This window comes from Epinephelus moara, chromosome 12, assembly GCF_006386435.1.
Source record: "Epinephelus moara isolate mb chromosome 12, YSFRI_EMoa_1.0, whole genome shotgun sequence".
Taxonomy (NCBI): domain Eukaryota; kingdom Metazoa; phylum Chordata; class Actinopteri; order Perciformes; family Serranidae; genus Epinephelus; species Epinephelus moara.
Window position 1 is genome coordinate 12,370,595 of NC_065517.1, and position 19,321 is coordinate 12,389,915.

Sequence of the window (19,321 nt, forward strand, 5' to 3'; positions counted from 1 at the left end):
GTAAAAATTCATCCCCCTGCAGTTGCCATGAAGGGGGAAATTAACTATAGAGACTAAAACCGTTTTTTGTACCAGGCTGTAAACATATTTATTGCTGCTGTTGAGTATTTTAACATGGGTGTCTCCAGACTTACTTCTGGAGCCTGCCTCTAGTGGCCATTCAAAGAACTGCAGTGTGTGGCACTTCAGTGTTGGCTTTATTTTTGCTTATGATGTATGCCCAGTGTTGGGAGGGTTACTTTTGAAATACATTCCACCACAGATTACTAAATACATGCCCCTAAATTTAATTTGTAATGCATTCCATTAGATTACTCAAGATAAATAATGTATTATAATTACTTGGATTACCTTTTGAATACTTGAAAAGTGTCTTGCTGAGCTCTATTGTGTGGGTCTTAAATTTCTGTGCTAAAAGCACAGTTTTGTGCGTCTCCTCCGCCATTGTCATGTGGCAGGTGCACTGCACACACTTCTTAAAAAATCTGCTCATAGGAAATGGGTGCCTCACAACAATTTTAGCCAGCTAGCTGCTACCTTATTTAAATGTAACGGCATTACTAGGAGTCACTTACTGTTACTCCCCAATACTGCTAATGCCTACAAGTTGAGCTCGCTGCATCACTCATCACCAATCGCAAATCCTTCCTCTGAATGCAGAGTTTTTTTTTTATCTGGAGCATCCACTCTAGACACTTTTATTGGATGTTTCTAAGAATTTACCCCTATAGCTTCTCCAATACTACTAGCTGCTGATCTGTTGCCATGGACTCTCCTTCTTCTCTTTTTAAAAATCGTTATTTCAAACTGTCAAGATACATAGTGACAAATGAAAACATCACAGTCATGTACATACAGATAAAGCATGGCAAAAACAAAGTGAAAAGCAGTGTGTCACACAGAAAAAGACAAGAAAAACTGACTAATCTATCGTAAATAACAAAGTCAATATCCCTGTTTGATTAATGTTAAACGCATCAATTCTGGTTTGCCATTGCGGAAAAGCCGCCACAGCAACACATCTTACTCCGACCTCATCACATACCAGCGTGTGGTCATGGACTTTGCACATCTAGATACGACGTGAAAGGTACCCTGAGTGCGTTGGTTGTTGATGTTCTGGGACGTTGTGTCAAGTTCTGCCTGTTAAATGCATTGTCTTATTTCAAAACACACTTCCATTTTCACAGGAAATTTAACATTTACATATAGCCTCTTTCAAAATAAATGCACCACATTAGTACAACAACACAAATTGACATTTTTTTTCCTTCAACAACTAACGCGTGTGGTTGGGTTTTGGTAACAAAATCATGTGGTTAGGTTTAGGAAAAAAGAAGAGGGTTTGGCTTTAGAATTTTTTGGGACACAAACACCACTCTCCGGTGAAAGTTGAAAGTGCCGTTAAACTATAACAGTCACTAGCGTATCATGCCAACATTAAAGAATGGCTTTTTCGTCAGTGTGTGACACCGCAAGTCACTGCCTAAGCATCAGATTTCGGTGATTCCGGAGTGAGACCAGGTTGGCCACAGACATCCAACACAAAACTCAGGCACACTGCTTAATACAAAGAGCTTCAATAAATTTCAAAGTCCAACCATGTCTATGTAAAAGTCCTGTACTCTTTAAGTACATGTTAAATGAAAACTACCAGTCAACTACATTTTGACAATTAATTACTCCAGCAGTCAGGTGTAACTCTAACACCCATCATTGTAGACTAGAATATAGAGTAGTACCAACAATCATCCATATGCACACAATTATGTTCATGTCAATTTGCCAGACGTGTCTTTTTTCAACAGAACCCTCCTCTTTGCCTCAATGTGTTAAACACATGTCTACCTTTTGATCTTTCAAGGGCAGAGAGAGTTTCTGCAAATGGAAATATTAGAACTGGGTCAAATAGTGGTTGGAGAGATTCCTTTGCATTTGTTTAAACCCAGTTGGAGCACCAGATGATTTAGTTATTACCACATCAGACTGTCAGGTGTGTTGTCTGTCACGTAACATAAACAAAACTTTGAAATGCATTCTTTGTACTGAAATCATTAGCCACCCCCCGAACATCTGGTAGTCAAGTTTAAGCAAGAAGAGTTACTTGCAAATGCTGTTTCACCCACTTAAAGCCAAATATTAATAACTCTCTTACTTTGCCAAAAGTAGCTTCCAGGTCTGCCAGCACAGAATGTGACTCACACCAGCTTTGATTGCCGATTATATAATTCTTATATAATAATGACTTTATGTCAACAAAGAGAAGTGTACAGGAGCCTGAGTGAGCAGCACAGTCACAGCTTCCATCCAACAAATTGGCTCAAAGAGCTCTCACAGTGGGGAGTTTCACAGCAGCCGCCCTCCTCATGTTGTTTGAATGATGGAGCTGTCAGATTGGTTGTAGATTGTACATCTTTATTAAATGGCATGTGGGTTAGCCCTTCTACCCTCCTGATTGCTTCATTTGTTTACTTTGTTAAAAGGAAGTCTTTTTCCACAGTGCAAGCACACTTTTAACAAATATAAAGACTCAGCTCTGTTAGCATTGTCTTTGGTGCTTTAGATAACAATCATTCTCCCACCTTTTCAGAGTTTCTACATGGCAGTGTTTGTGTTTGTGCTAATTTTGTTACCTTCAACTTTCTTCAGGACTGACCCAACCCAGGGACCTGTCCTTCTCAGAGGTTGGCCCAAGAAGCTTCAGGGCTGCCTGGGAGAATGACGCCACCAACGTTGAGTCCTACTTGGTTCAGTTCAAGCCGGCAGATGATGACGACATGCACTATGTGTCCATGTCTGTGCCAGGGGACACACTCACTACCCTGCTCCCCCACCTCACCCCACTCACTCGCTATGAAGTCAATGTTTATGCGCAGTATGACAAAGGCGACAGCTTGCCTGTGACCGGTTTCGAGACCACTTTGGAAGGTATGATGACTCAAGACATTTACCATTATTTTTTTAAGTTGGTAAATGGGAGCAGTAATGCTAATTACCCCTTACCGTTTGTTGCAGAACTAGGCTCCGTGCAGAACCTAAGAGTATCCGAGGAGACCACAGACAGCTTCAGAGTATCATGGCAACCAGCTCCAGGAGACATCACTCGCTACCGGCTGACATATGAACCTGCAGGGGACGAGCGCTCGAGGCTACAGACGACCACTGTTGGCTCTGAGACAACAATTGTGCTGCAGGAGCTTCATCCTAAAACCACCTACCGCGTTACTGTGACTCCTGAGTATCCCTCCGGCCCCGGAGTGCCAAAGCAGACTGATGGCACCACCAAAGAAGGTAACTGTAGCTTTCAGACATGTCAAACTGTAACATATCAGAAGAGAGCACCATTTGGCATCAGTAATTTCTCACAGAGCACTTAATTTGATGCAGTTTGCATCACAAATCACACCACTTCTTAATGTCATAACTTAGCACAACCAGAACACACAGATGTCGTTCAAACATCACTGGAATCAGTGCTCAAATGTCCATTGAACATACATATCAGTAAATCTGTTTAAAATTTAATATTAAAAATAAACTCCATATTGTGGCTAATACTCATCAAATTAAAAGGGTGAAAAAACCTTTATTCACAGGCCTTTCCTTGAATCAGCTCAGGGATCAAAGGGTTAACAGATAATGATCAACAGATCATGAGTGTTTTAAGTTCCAATAGGTGGCGAATCTTTCTTCCAAAACAGATTTTGGGCCCGAAGTTGAGCTCTGAAGTCCAGAAATCTGAGTAGCTGGTTTAGCAATGGCTGAGTCACTGGTTCTGATCCACAACAGGTGCCTGCAGATGTCCTATGATCATTTTGTTTGTGCTATGGGACAGTAAAAACTATTATTCTGGGTGCAAGCTGTTATTCCGTGTATTTGCGTCATTTAAAGACCACAATGGAAATAAGTTCAGACTTGATTCTGACATCCTCAGTGACTCTATTTGTCCACAATGTTTTTTTAAGTCTTCCTCTGCCATTTGGCGTTTGCTTTCATTCCAAAATTGCCTGGGAGTGCCAGGAGTCCACACATTTTCGACCCCAGTGGAAAGTGAACTCCTAACCCTGCAGTGTTAGTACAACCTGCCACCCATCGAGCTCCTTGTCAGATCGGTCCTGCCTTAGAGGGAAAGGAATGAAAAACAGACAGAAGCACAGAAAGCTGGGAATTAGAAGTGGGCCAAGATGTCCTGCCATAAACAATGGAGAAGTAAAGTTAAGGAGATCTCCTCAGTTAACAACCCTCTAAACTCTGGACAGTGATGTTATGAAACTTTTGTGATCTTTTGTGGAGTCTTAAAGGGAAATTATCTCATGGAGAAACTTGTTAGCTTTAGTGCTTTTAGGGAGGTATTTTGTATCTTATGAAGGCATTTAAGATTATTAACCTTGAGCCAAAATGCTGGAAAAAAAACACAAATTATATTCCAGTCAACCATGGCAACAGCATTTCTTACCGTGTCTGAGTGTACTGTTCACCTCCTGGTTCTTCCAGCTCCTTCAGACGGTGCAGCTGCTTGTCGTCTGAGGCGAATTTTTTTGTATTTTTGACGGTTTATAAAAAGAGGCAGGATTAATCCCAGCTTGCACCTCTCTGACATGAAACACCCAGCTGGTTCTCAGATGGATTTAAGTTTTTCCTCCCCCTGTATGGCTTACAATATTGTTCCTATTACAATGTTTACTGTGCCATGACTTTATCTCAAAACTATGAATTGATGCAATGCCTTGAGGTTTTGCATGAATTGCCCCTTTTTTCTTCACCAAGTCCTGTGTTGGGACAAAAGCACGTAACACTTGGTTACAGCAGCCACTGGGAATCACTTCAATCTTTTTTAAATTTTCTGACTACTATTAGGAAAAAAGAAGTGCATTTCACATAAAATCCATTACATTTTCATGCCTCTGTAGGAAAAAACACACAGTCAAGCAGATGTAACAATAAAACATTTCACAGTAACACTCAGCAGTAGGCGTTAACACCAGTTAAGCAGGGCACATGAGTCACCTCTTTATTTTAACAATTATTTTTCAAAGGGGAAATTGTGTGAACATGCCCTACTTAAACTAATTCACATCCTGGTAGCTGCCCAGGACAGACACAGTTTTCTACTGTGCAGCTCAACTGGAGTGACTGGGAGTTCAGTGTCTTGGTCAAGGACATCTTAGACAGAGTGTTACTTAACCAATTTTATCCGGTCAAGGATGTGTTGCACAATTATTAGGCCATAAGTCTGCGAATCCACTGGTTCTCAACAGTTGGTTGGTGGATCACTAGTGGTTGTTGCCAGTATTGCAGGAGAGGTTTTTAATTTTTTTTATGTAGATATATTTTTACTTATGAAAATCAGACATAAGAAAATTATTTTTTACATAAAGCACTCAAGTTCATTCCCCAATTGGAGACCAACAAAGGTTAAATGATGTGGATGAGCTATCTCATGAAGAAACAGAGGGAAGAACAGAGTCAGCAAACGCATGGTTTAAGGAATTCATAAACAAAATAGAAATAGTCTTTGTAGTAAAATCTCAAAATTGTATAAAATCTTACGGGAAACAAAGGAGAGTGCGGATAATACTAAAGAAAAATGGGAAATGGAACTGACAACAATTTTGGAAGGAGAGTGGAAAGAAGCATGTAAGAGAATATTTAAGACAACACAATCAAAATACTGGAAAGAATTTGCCTGGAAAAGCAACTTCGCACAGTTAAGTCACAAATGTGTAGCTGGGGATGTTGGTAGCTTTCCCCAGGGTGCACTGTCTATGTATCACTTTTTGTCTAACATACTTATGCAAAACAAATCATTGATAGTGTGTAACCATAAATTATTTCACACTAATTTTGAGAAATTTGTAACATTATCTCAGAAGATGTGATGTGCATTTTGTGCTATTTATTAACATTTTACAGACTAAACAATAATTAAATAAAAATATAATCACTAGATTAGTTGATAACAAAATAATTCGAAAAATTATGGTTGCTTTTATGTAATAAAAACTACTTAGTAACAGCGACAGTAGTCAGACTAAAAACCTTGGATACAAAAATGAACACAATAAAGCAAAATTTTCTATGCAGATTCGTGTTCAGGAGCTGGCTTCATTTTCTAACCTTATTTCCCTACCTTCTCAGCCAGGGGTTCCCCCCGGGACCTGAGGGTATTTGACGAGACCTTGTCCTCCATGAAGGTCTCCTGGGAGCCCGCACCAGGGAACGTGCTCCAGTACCGTGTGGCGTACAAACCCTCCGCCGGTGGCCCCAAGAAGGAAGTGTCAGTTAAGGGTGACAACAGGGAAACCCTCCTAAAGAACCTGCAGCCAGGCACCCAATATGACATCTCTGTCAGTGCACGATATCGGTCTGGCCTGGGCGACCCCCTGGAGGGACGAGGCACCACACGAGAAGGTAAACCAGTTACAGTTTTTTTGACACACATTGCATTTTGGTTGCTAGGTGGCAGAAAAACATAGATATCTACTCAGCCAGTGTTTGTGTCCAACTGATGAAAGCAAGTCCAGTCTTTACTCTGTAGTTGTAGTTTGGTATCCACCAACTCCTGGGGATAATATCTCTCGCTTTAGCTGCTAAGTGCTCTACGTATTTCACCAGCTTGACTCTAATTGTGTCAGTCTGCTCTTTGCTGCTGACTAGGTAGTGGACAGTGGGTGTATATCAGAGCTTGTTTGATAAAAACAGCAGCTGTAAACACTGAGACAGAACCAGACAGGAAATGTGCTGCAAAATCAAAACATGAGCTAAAAGAAGCTAAAAAGCACTGGAGAACTTCCAAGTTGTTTGCGAATCTTCACTCAGCAACAAATTCACCTCATACAGAGTAATGTCATTCAGTGTTACTATAAAAATGATTGATTAATGCAGGTTTAAATATTAAAATTCCCCTAAATTGAGGCACAAAATTATTTTTCATTCTAAATTAAGATACAGTTCCCAGTTAAGTGTGAGTATGTGTCCTAAAAAACACACTTTCTTTTGCCAACCCTGACTATAATTAACTTTTAGTAATGCATCCTCTACAAAAGATACAGTGAATAAATATACATATCAAGATATCTTAATATCTGTCTTCACAGTTAATGTAGAGCTGCAAAATAAAGTCTAATAATTTAAAGTCAGACATTATTTATGTCAGTTCTGGCATGCAGCTGTGACCTGCTAATCCTCCCAGATTAAGTGATTACTCTATTTTTATTATGACTGTGTGGCTCAACAACTACAGCTAATGTTTGAGGTTTTTGCTGTAATTGCTGTGACTAAACCCCTGGAAGACGACCAAATCATCGGAAAGGCTCTAAAAACAAACACAGCAAACATTTGATATAGGTCCGTGTTTAAACATTGCTTTCTTTTTGTTCCAGAGCAAAATGTTAGAAGTGATCCTGCTGTCAATACCCAGAGAGGCTTCAAGGGTCAGGCTTATTGTTATAGGGGAGTAATAATAAACAGTGGGAACAAGAGAAGTGGTGAGAGGGAGTAGAGAAGAAAGAGAAGAGAGGAAGACATCCAGTTTTCATATAACTTTACCGTTAGTGTTGCAGTAATGTCAAAGAAAATTTCTTTACCACCTGGGTCCTATTTTTACAGCTTATGTCCATCATCTCTATCGGTTGTTAAAACAGTTTACTCAAGACCCTGTTCCTGCCGGTCATCTCAAAATGTGGGTTACCTTAGCTCATAGATTTACAATAATCAGGTTTAGATCATCTGAGGCTGAAGCTGCTTTTGAGAAATGCCACTACAGCTGAGTTCAACAGATCAGAAACATTATGAGCACACAGGTTGTAAACACATTTCTAGTTTGACTGCATTATTTGGAGAAACTTAAAAAAAAATCAATTCCCATCCCCCTCTGAATTGAAATACAGAAGGCCAAAGTTAAAGGAAGAGGCAAAACTGAATGGATGTTATAGTGGGGCCGTAACTAACAACTATTTTCATTTTTGATTAATGTGCTGGCATTTGATGTTATGAAATAACAAATTTATAGGATTGTATAGTTAGTGAAGGTTTCAGCTGTGAAGCGTTTTCTGGTTTGATTGATGCTACAAAATGAGTCAGAAGGGCTGAATATATTCCATGTTTCGGACACAGACATGTATGTTGGTTGTTCTGTTTATACTGTATTGAGTGTCAGCATTCAGGGAAGTGTGCACATACAGTCTATGGCAAAGATCTTTTTGGGCTGCATGCGGATAGGTTGCGCAAACCCTTGCAGACATGAGCAAAGGACATAATTCATGTCACACTGAAGCTTGTGGCTTCTGATGCTGGAAAGAGTCAGAACTGGGAATCTTTTGTTGCTTTATTTCCCCATGTTTTCTATCTGTATCTCAATTGTTGTGATTCGATAAATTGCAGGTAATTGTCAGGGTGGGTAAAAATGCATTACATGTAACGCACAGGAGTAAAAAAGAATTTTTTAAGGAGCAAGTACTTTTCATGTTCCTTTTTTAAAACTGTGCTTCTACTCTTTACTCAAGTATACTTTTGAGCCAGTAATCTACTTTTGACTTTACTACATTTTCCATTTATACCATTTTTACAATGAGTCTGCTCTAAGTACGATCGGGTGTAGCAGGGAGGGCACCCGAGGAGCACCTCAGTTGCAAACCAGGCGGCCTTCCCGCCCTAAATTGACCCCCTGCCTGGACTTGAGCATCGTGTATTTTTAAAATGTAAATTTTAAAATGTGTTTTAAACTACAGTAGCCTAAAGAGTAAAGAAAAACACCCTGCTGAAGTTACAATGAATGGTGATGAAAATTAAACTGGCTGCACACACACATAAACACACACACACCGTGTCATTTGTTGTTACCTTTTATGTTCCCATTTAGCTAATATTAGACTGATTGATGTAATGTTAAAGTAGACGAGCCAGCAGCCGACGTTTGCATTCACAGTGAGCAAGATGATGTTACTGTTATGTTAACTATGAGGAGACAGGGGCGTCAGTAGCGTAGTGGATAGTGCCGGCGCCCCATGTACAGAGGCATTGCCTCGCTGCAGCGGCCGCGGGTTTGAATCCGGCTCGCGGCCCCTTCGCATGTCAGTCCCCACTCTCTCTGTCTCCCCATTTCACTCTCTGTCCTCTCATTAAAGGCAAAAAAGCCCACAAAAATAATCTAAAAAAAAAAAAAGAAAAACTATGAGGAGACAAAACTCAGCAAATCATGTTACTAACCACTAACTAGCTTACTGACTCTTATTCATTCCCTATGGGATATAAGGCTGCACTGAGATCTCTCCATGGTGTGTTATCTTTAGCAACTTGCTGCTCCTGTCCCAATGACTGATGCATTTTGTCCAGCACACACACCAGCTAGCAGGGCTGTTTCTAACTTTTTTTGGGGCCCTATCCAAAAGCTTGTTTTGTCCCCCTATTTCAATCACTCATGAATACACACCAAATCTGCATCATATTCCAAATGCATATGCGACCAAAAGCTATATTTTACACACAAAAAATATTTTAATTTAACTTCATTGCATTGTTAACATTACAATAAAAAAAAGTGTCCCTGGCCCCCCTTAAAAAAAAGACACTTGTTGGCCACCAGGCCCTATCAAAAGATACTTGCCACCAGGCCCAAAAACTTTTTGGGGGGAAACCCTGAATTGAAGTAAGTTGCATATAACTGTAGGTAAAAATGTAGTTAGCTGGCTAATGTCAGCTATGTTATGTTTCATGTGCAGTTCAGTGTTAATCTTTGGTGTTATGATAAGTAAGAGAGGGATAGAGAGGAAGAGATGGTGAGAGAGTGGGAAACTATTCATATCTCAGTTGTATAGACTATCCTTATTTGTTTGATTAGCTGACCTGCTTATCAAAACAAGTACTGTCTTGTCATTAACTATTATTGAACTTTAGTGATTTATTAGCCAGGTACTGTTTTACTAGAGTAGGTTTTTCAAAGGGTAATTTTTATGGAGTAATTGGACTCTTACTTGAGTATAGATTTTTAGTACTCTACGCACCACTGATGATTGTTTAAAAGTGAGTTTATTAAAGAAACAGGCCTTTGGTAATATCGCAGCAAATCAGGACAGATGCAATCATGGTGGCCTTGAATTTGTTCAGATGGATGTAGTTAATCTGTGTGGTCACTGGTGCATCTCAAACAGTGGAGCTGTAGCTTTGTAAGCCACAGACGACAACAGTAACAGTGGACACAGCAGCCAGCCACACAGGCTGAGAGGTAAAGATGAGAAACAGCAAGACCGAACAGGAATGTAACCCAGCTGAGAGCAGGGCTGGAAGGTTAGGAGGAGCAGGGAAGACTGACTCATTCCTGTCTCTGTTTCTGTCTTCCTCTCTGTTTATGTCTCCGTCTCCATGTGTCTCACTTTCTCACCTTGTGTCTTTCTCTTTCCCATCTCCCCTCCCATTTTCCTCCTTTCTCCCCATCTCTCTCTCTGCCCTTCCCTGTCTTTCTCTCTCCATCTGTCACTCTTTGTGTCTTCATGTTATTTTATTTTCTTTCTTTCTCTTTGTTGCTACCTTTCTCCCTATTCACCTTGTGAGGGCTTGCCTGGAATTTAATAGTGCTGTCCACAGTCTCTGTGTTTCGGCCTGCACAGCCTGCAGATGCCTCCCTGGTCGTAGAGCCATGCAATCAATACAACCGTCACTGTTTTTTTTTTTTTTTTTTTTCTCCTTCTCTTTCCCAAGCTTCGGGTAGTCTTGCCTGTACTGGCAAAGCATGGTGCATTTGTTCCACCATGTTGCATTCACGGTCTAGTTCTGAAGTGTGTTGGTAAGGCCCCCAGACATCCCTGGTGTTGGCCCACATCAGAGGCTCCGTATTACCTTTGTTTCCCTCGCATGCAGAGTTAAATGTGCTCAGATCTCCAGTGGAAAACTGCACTGATACTGTACTCACATTAAAACTGGTGAGCTCACTCTTTCTTATTGTAAAAACTCTTATTGTACAGTAAGAGCTCATATTATTCCTCACTGGGGCCTCGTTTGTGCACAGGAGATTTCTGTTTACGACCAAATGGGAGCTAAAATGGAAAACTCTTCCTCATGCCAAAAGTCAGCAGGTTACGATGCTTTCTGTGATATATCAAAGGTAATTTAGGTCGTTGCCCAAACTACTGTATAAATGCTACAGAGAGACTTTGTTTTCATTCTTACCTAATTTGTTCAAACAATGGCACATTTGATCCCAGGATAAAGTCCAATGACATTTGTATAAATGTGGTCCATCTCACTCAGTTGTTTGGTGTAAACCTGTCAACAGCTGATATATAAAGGCTCCGCAGCTGCTTTTGGGTTTTTTCACTAAGTCCTTCACTTTAACACTCATTTGGAAAAGACCCCAAAAACTTGACATTCACCAGGACTTCTTGATTGGAGCACCAGTATAGCGTGACGTTGCTGTGGGATGGAAAACTTTTCGTAAGTGTAGAGAAAAGGGAACATTTCAGGAATCACTTATTGTCAGATGATGACAGTGCATCTTTGAAATTATACAGTTAATTATGAATGACTTCCATGAGGACCTGAAGCCAAAAACTCAAAGACCAATGCGATTGAAATAAAAAGATATAAAATTGTAACGTGAGGTGTCCTTGAGGAAGTTATCCAGACATTTTTTTCTTTCCTGTTTTTCATGTTCATGAGCTTTATGTCATCCATTGTACTTCCATGACCCATTAAACTTAAACCACTAAAGTACATGGCTTGAAACCTTGAAACCAGACGTGTTTGTCTGGCTTAGAAAACCAGACTTTTTAAATATCCAAAGCTTTGAGGCTTGAGTAAACTCCTTTTTCCTGGATTGTAATTGTTGGTGTGATCAGTCTTGGACTCCCAGCTTGTTTTAACCTGTCAAACCAACGACCTTAAACAGTTTTTACCTGTAGTAGCTTTTTAGGCCTGCTTCAGGGATGGCATGTGAGGTTAAGGTTGGAGTTAAGACGAGGTTTGGACATATCTGTACATGTATACAGATATTTTTGAAAACTTATATTTTCCTCTATGTTTTGACCTCAACCCATGCAAAGTATTAAAGTCACCACAACAGCTATTTTTGAAAACGTCCTCTAGGGTGCAGAGTTTTCAAAACTCTGGTTACTTTTTGTATCTGTGTGGATATGTAAAACAGAGCATTTTGGAAATTATGACATCATCTCCTCAATTTGCGCATGGCCATTCTTGCTTTGAGCATGGCCTGAAACAACAACAATGGCTAACTACCAGTTTGTTTACGTTTTGTTATGTACTTGTTTTGTTTCACCATGTTACCTTGGTCCATGTACAGTACCAGCAAAATGTTAAACAAAAAGGTATCAAATATCTAAAAATATAGAAATAATTTGCTAATACTATTCTACTATTGTTTGATTTGTTAATACTACCAAAAGAAAATAAGCTCACTTCGCATACTCAGAATCATCTTCTCTTGCATTTGCAGTAGTGTTGATGTAGACCCTATCGCCACCTACTGGCCCGACGAGTCTTTGGAGTCGTTTTGCATTTGAGAAACAAATGTTGTGGGGACAGATTTTTTTTTTTTCTAACATAAGGGAAAAATATCTATTTTCAAAAATATCCAGTGCAGAAACAGGGCCTAATTTTCCAGCTTGGCCAGAACGCTGCAGATTTTGACTACCACTTGGCTTTGCTCAGCCGTCCTGTGGCGACTCTGGCCGACGACACAGTTTAATTCCCAGTTTAGACTCATGATGAAAGATCGAACATAAATTTTTGGCCAAACAAATGACATCTCTTCAGTTTTCACATGAAGGTTATAAAGAACATGAATGATGTAGTGTGTGCTGTGCAAACTGGCTGTAAAAACATGTTTCCTTTTGGTGCTTAATGAATGTTTGGGAATCACTGCTGTAGAAAATGTGCTAAAAGACTTCGAACATGTTCCCTTCACATCTTTCATCATAATCTATGATGGGAGAATTTTTAATCGATTATGTTAAATCTTCAGTTAAATTAAGGGAACAGACACGCTGCCACGAGGGGACACATTTATTCAGAGCAATGCATTTGCTTTTAGCAGTGCGGAGCTGAGGCTCTCAAAGTTGGATAAATCTTAAGGATGTGTTTTACAGTCTTTGCTCATAAAATGCTGATGTATTTTGTGGTCCTTTTTGGTAAAAACGTAAAACAGAAAAAACTTAAGTATACTTGCACCCCTCTGAGCCAGTGGTCTCATTCAAATAAATGCGGGGGCAAATGTGGAGCACCCAACTCTGGCAGTATTACGGCCATGCTTTTGGAGCTAGACAACATTTCTCCTCTGATGTGGAGTAGCACCACTACCAGAGTGATTCTTCTCTCCCCACATCTGGGCCACCCGTACGAAAACTGCAGTCACTCTCTGCACTTCAAGGTGCTTTAAATGTCTGATGGTAGATGGAACATGTAGAGTAGCCAAGTTTATACAAAGCATTCAGCCAAAAGACTTTCCACTGTGACTGTGAGGTTTCAGCAGCAGGGAGTCCCAGACTGAGTCTCGTCCTCTAGCAGTGTCAGAGAGCACAAGACACGCAGCTGCTTAGAGACCAACAGAAGAAATATTTAAGAAACCTTGTGACTTGTGCTTTTTTATGTGCCCTTCAGGTGTTGAGAAAGTCAGCATATTAAGAGTTGTGGTTGTACAACTGTTTTTCTCAGAAGTAGAGCAGCATTTAAATTATGTTTAATGCTCATGTTTTATGATCTTTTGTAGTTTTCTATTTTTTACTCTCAATTTAGTTTTTTGTTCCTTTTATTACTTATTTCTTTTATTTTTTCTATTTTTCTGTAGTTACTGAACTGAACTGAACTGAATTTAACCTAACTTAACTTAACCCAGCTCAGCTCTGCTCAACTCAACCAAACCTAACCTAACTTAACTGAACATACCTAACTTGACTTGACTTGACTTGACTTAAGTCGGCTCAGCTCTGCTCAGCCTAACTTCACTTCACTTCACTTCACTTCACTTCACTTCACTTAAACTTAAATCGGCTCAGCTCTGCTCCGCCTAACTTGACTTGACTTGACTTGACTTGGCTCGGCTCTGCTCAGCCTAACTTCACTTCACTTCACTTCACTTCACTTCACTTCACTTCACTTAAACTTAACTTAAATTGGCTCAGCTCTGCTCCGCCTAACTTGATTTGACTTGACTTGACTTGGCTTGGCTCGGCTCTGCTCAGCCTAACTTCACTTCACTTCACTTCACTTCACTTCACTTCACTTCACTTCACTTCACTTCACTTCACCAGGATAATGTCTGCATCTTGATACATTTTTGTGTAACTATAGCTCAACTATTGATTTTTTACTCATAAGATATTAACTGTTGTGAACCAGATTTTAAGTTAATGTTAATCGATTGAGTCCAAAAGTTCCTGAAATTTGTTGACAAACAATTACACAACAAGGTCCATTTGGTTGGTGTTCTGAAGCCTTTCATTTTGTCACACAGTCAGTGTGTTGAAACCAAAAAACATATTTATCCCCTTACCTGCAGTACTGTTTATTGCTTGAAATTGTCTTTGTGTCAGAGATATTGGCTGTAGAGATGTCTGGCTTCCTTTGAATATAATGGCACTAGATGGCACTCGACTTGTGGTGCTTAAAGCAGCTGTGCGGAAGTTTACACTTTCGTTGATTATAGTGCCCCCCTTTGGTCAAAGCGGTATGACACCCACAGCCTGGTGTCCTAAAATCTCGACTGCAACCGGCAATTACCGCATGCATTTGTTTTGGAGAGCGAGAGGAAAATCATAAATGTTCTGCTTTAGCTCTGAATATCTTATAAACTGAGGACAACTGCCTGCTGTATATTTTTGTTCATGGTCACAGTCACAGATAATTTTGTGGCGTTTGTTGTAACGTTACTAGACAAAAGCGGTTCACATCCGCTAACGTTACATTTAGCTTGCTTGTAACTTCCATATCGTCATATATTGAAGTGAAACAACGTCTAAGAAGTTGCGATATATTCTCTAAATAAAAACAAAAATTACATACCTGTCGATTAGGAAAAGGGCCAACTTGGGATCAGTTTTAAAACCTTTCAAATCTCTCAGCTCTCTCCACTTGGTGAATGCCCGACCGAGGTTTACACTCGTTTGGATTCGAGCCCTATCACTGTCCCGTTTAGCCTTCTTCTGTTCTTCTGTTCTTTTTCTTTTAGGTGGTGCTCCTTCTTTATTCGCCATGGCATCGAAAGTACAACCAAGTCCTTATAGATACATCTGGTAAAACTGTTATGTGTTCAGCAATGCCCGTACAACTGTACAAGAGACTACTGTACAAGAGACTACTCCCTACTACATGTCATTTAGCCTGTTTCTTAAATCCTACTCGTAAACACGGCTCCTTCTTCTTCTGTGGTTTAATGGCTGCGGGCCGCTGCGGGCGTGCAGACTTACTTCCACCTCCGGGTACTGTATTCTGGTTTGCTGACTTCCACTGTGTCCGACCCGAGTGAGGCTACGCTAAATAGCCATATAGAGAAAGGCTTTTTTGTCGCTGTTGGGTTCAAATAAATATGCGGATCTTCAAGGGGAAGTGATATGAACTAGGGACAGTTTTATGAATGGTAAAAAGTTCTGCACAGCTGCTTTAAAGTGTCAAAAAATTGATTTGAATTTTAATACAGTTTGTGGGTGTAGTTTGGTAGGATGAACAAAGTTCCTGCATGAACTGCTCACAACAAGGTCTGTGGATTATCTTGAGTAACCGGTTCCTGATTTCTGGAAAGAGACATTGCTGTTGAGTTTTTCAAATCAATTTTTTGACTCTTTGAGCATCACAAGCCGAGTGCCATCTATTTCCATTCTAGAGCAGGAAGACATCTGTTCAGGCGATATCGTCAGCACTCATCTGCTGCCACCAAAAAAAATTGGGGGCGAACTGTCCCTTTAAGTTTCCATTGTCTTTGCTTTGTCCTCAAAAGTGTACTCATTCTAAACATGTTGAGCAGTTTTGTCCCATGATTTAAGAGCACGATGTCAGAGGACATTTCCAGCAATGAAAACAGTGATTAAGACACCTTCATAAATAGATATATAAAAGAATGATTATACTTTTAAATTTAAGGCAATATTCTCCAAAAAATAGATGTTTAGCCTTTTGAAGATTTCTTTGGTTTTGAGTAAGCTGTCATGTAAAGGCAAATCATATAACACATTTGTGTAGTTTAGTTTCAATAAATAAATAGATAGATAGATAGATTAGGGATACATGCAGAGCAGTGGAAATATCTTCAGAAGTGCATTAAATTTCCTGCGGTTAAGTTCACATTTGCCTCGTCACTGGCTGTGGAAAAATAGGTCTGAGTGCATTTGAGGCGGCGTCTGCAAAGCGCCAGATATTCCATACTCCATCTGATGGCTGTCTGTGGCTGTTATTTTCGAAAGCCTCCAGACTCAGCTTCCAGCTTTGAGAGACAGCACTTCTTGAAGCAGATAAAAATTGGCAGCAGCCCCTATGGAGAGCTCCCTGCTAATGGTGGCTGCAGTGGCGTCTGTGTGGTGAAGACTGAGTGACGGCGACTGAGCAGCACATTTGAAATAACAGACAAAAATAAACTCATACATGTACATTAATGAAGCAAAGTACAGTCCATCCAGGATTGGAAGTTTAGCTTCTTAGTAACATGAAGTTTGATTTGTATTTCTTAGTCAGAAATACTTTGTATCTGCTGCAGCCTGTCAAATTAAAAGCCTGGTTTGAGTTGATCTGCAACAGGCATTTTGCATATTACCACAAGCACTGAAAGCTGATTAGAGCTGCTGAGAAAATGGATCTTTTTAAATCCAGTATCTTTGTCATTATATGCTTGTCAACTTGTTTTAAAACTTAATTCACTATTAGAGATTTCCATAACAGTCTGGCCACATGTTTTGCACATTTAAAAAGATGATCAGAATGACATTTCCGATATCAGTTGGCAGGAGCAAACATGGCCTCCTCCACTCAACAACATCCAGGCATTCAACTTTTCAGTTATTGCGTTTTTTTAGCGCAGAGATACGCACACACATTTTGACTTTATGGCCCTCATCAATGCATGCAGGGACATTTTTTTTAAATGCATCAAAGTATCCTGAATTTTGTTGTTTTTAATCCAGACCAGAACTGTTTTAGTTTTTCCGACTATAAACATTTGGAGAGGCTGGTGTTTTCCTTTTTTCTCCCTCTCTCTTAAGATGTGTATCAGTTGGCAAAAGCTGGTATGTGATTTATTTCCTGCTCAATCTCTTGATTATATAGCTGGATTTGATATTTTGTGATAATTATCACATCGTGGAAACTTCTCAGTCTTTCCAGCGCCTCCACTGTGCATGCTGTCACCTTCTTTAAACTGAAGATGGATTATAATTTGATATCATCCCCCCGCCCGCACCCTTCCGTCATTAACAAATATTTCCAGCATTGTGCTCTGTCTGTATAGGAGTGTACTATATGTCTGCTTGCAGCAACTTGAGCTGTTGCTATGGTGGTGGGAATTAGATTTGGTTGAATTAATTTATAAGGGTGTTGGCTTCTGTGTGCTGTAGCTCTCAGAAAGTTGAGTTGAGGTCATGAAAGCCTGTGAAAGCACTTTAATACTGTGTCTGTATGTATGTTTTTGATTTATTTGTAAGAACCATTTTCAGAGTAAGCACATTTGTATAAGATGGTGTCATTCACTTACTCCATCACTTCAACAAGGGTTGGATTTAGGGTTTGTTTTAGGTTAGACATTAAGTGTGAGTAAGGGTTAAATTAGTGGACAAAGCCTCTTGTCTTGTTGTCTGGCAGAACAGTTCACAAAATGAAGTTATGTTTCTGAGAAATGCACAAACAAAAGGAACAAACTGGTGTCTTATAACTGGATGTTTTAACAAGCCATAATGGATTTTGTAACATTTTTCACTTGTTTTACCTGCTTTTACTTTTGCACAGAGAGGGAGCATTGTCTTTTGAAAGTGGACTTGCCATGTCTTGGTGGCCAAATCAGAGGGGAGGCAGGGTTCATAAGCCCTAGCCCCTTAGCAGATCCTACAGGCTGTAATGTTCATCACTTGTTGTTATTGTTTGCCATGGTGTCCTGAGCAGAGAATGACATCACGCTATGTGTGTGTGTGTTATAATCTGAATTTCTTTGTGGTTTGTTGCGGTAAGCTGGTCCAGCAGCACGTGCTTGTTAGTGCATATATGTATCCCACTGGCTAGCTCATCGTCCGCCGCTTTACAATGCTTGTACAGCATGATAACGGGACATCATTGTCGCTGAAGTGTAGTGTCTGCCCTCTGGTCTCCCGCTGGTTAACATTGTTAGCTCTGTCAGCGCTGTGGTCGTTGTTTAGCACACTTTATATAGGGTTAGCACTGTGGGAGCGCTAGCACGATGGGACACAGGTTGGGGCATTAGTAGTAATCAATTCCATTCATATACACTAATCAACGACCCAAACCCGACCTAACTTTGGTAGGACTTAGCGCCGCTGTGTGTGTGTGTGTGTGTGTGTGTGTGTGTGTGTGTGACAAAGAGTAGGCTCGTATTCTGAAGAGCATAAATGCAATACTTTCATTAGATTTTGATATTTTTGTGTGAATAAAGAGCAATTTTGGCCTGATGGTTACGCCATAGGACAGATCTTATCTTGTGTTTTTGGAGACATTCCTGAACATACACAGCCAGTCACATTTTAAGCCGACCTAGTAGTTGTTGAGCATTTTTCTCTGAATAAAGGATCAAACAGTGTCAGCATCCTCAAGCAACAACACCTGGACTTACAAATTAAGAATGAAAATTTAATTCAACAAAGGTTTAACGGATAATTTTTGTTTATTACAACATGGATTTTTTTTATCATAGTTTTGGTGGTTGTTGCTGATGGTAATGATAACATTTTATTCTTCAGGTATATTTGTGAGATATATGAATGCTGCAACATTGCTCCAAAACATCTGCAAGACACACGAGAATTCAGATAATCAGTATAATCTGAACAAAAACTCAGACAAACCTATTTAGAAGAGAAAAGTGAATGCTATAAATCTTACACAAACTGTCCATATCTAGTGTCTGTTAAAGACTGACTGTTGTTTCAACTTTAACCCGTCAAAAAAAAAAAAAAATCTGAAAATGTCATTTAAGTCAGTGGACCATTAGAAAACGCAAAGTCCCTGAAACCCACAAGAAAGTAAGGGAGACGTTAGGTCACCAATCAGCTAGCTAGTTCAAAGGTAAAAGCGTAAATTTAACTGTGGCTACAAAATACTGAATGTCAAAGTTTGCAGCTGATGCTCTACCAATAGAGGGAAGCACTGATGGAGTAAAGATGTC

General features: G+C 39.9%; 1 protein-coding gene across 1 annotated transcript in view; it reads left to right on the forward strand.

Annotated features, from left to right (window-relative positions):
• col12a1b (collagen, type XII, alpha 1b) overlaps window positions 1-19,321 on the forward strand; it is a 152,480-nt gene that overhangs the window by 17,834 nt on the left and 115,325 nt on the right. Inside the window, exons 11-13 of the mRNA XM_050058640.1 lie at window positions 2,650-2,928; window positions 3,016-3,291; window positions 6,139-6,411. Of these exons, the coding sequence (XP_049914597.1) occupies window positions 2,650-2,928; window positions 3,016-3,291; window positions 6,139-6,411 (828 nt within the window). The remainder of the gene's footprint in view (window positions 1-2,649; window positions 2,929-3,015; window positions 3,292-6,138; window positions 6,412-19,321) is intronic.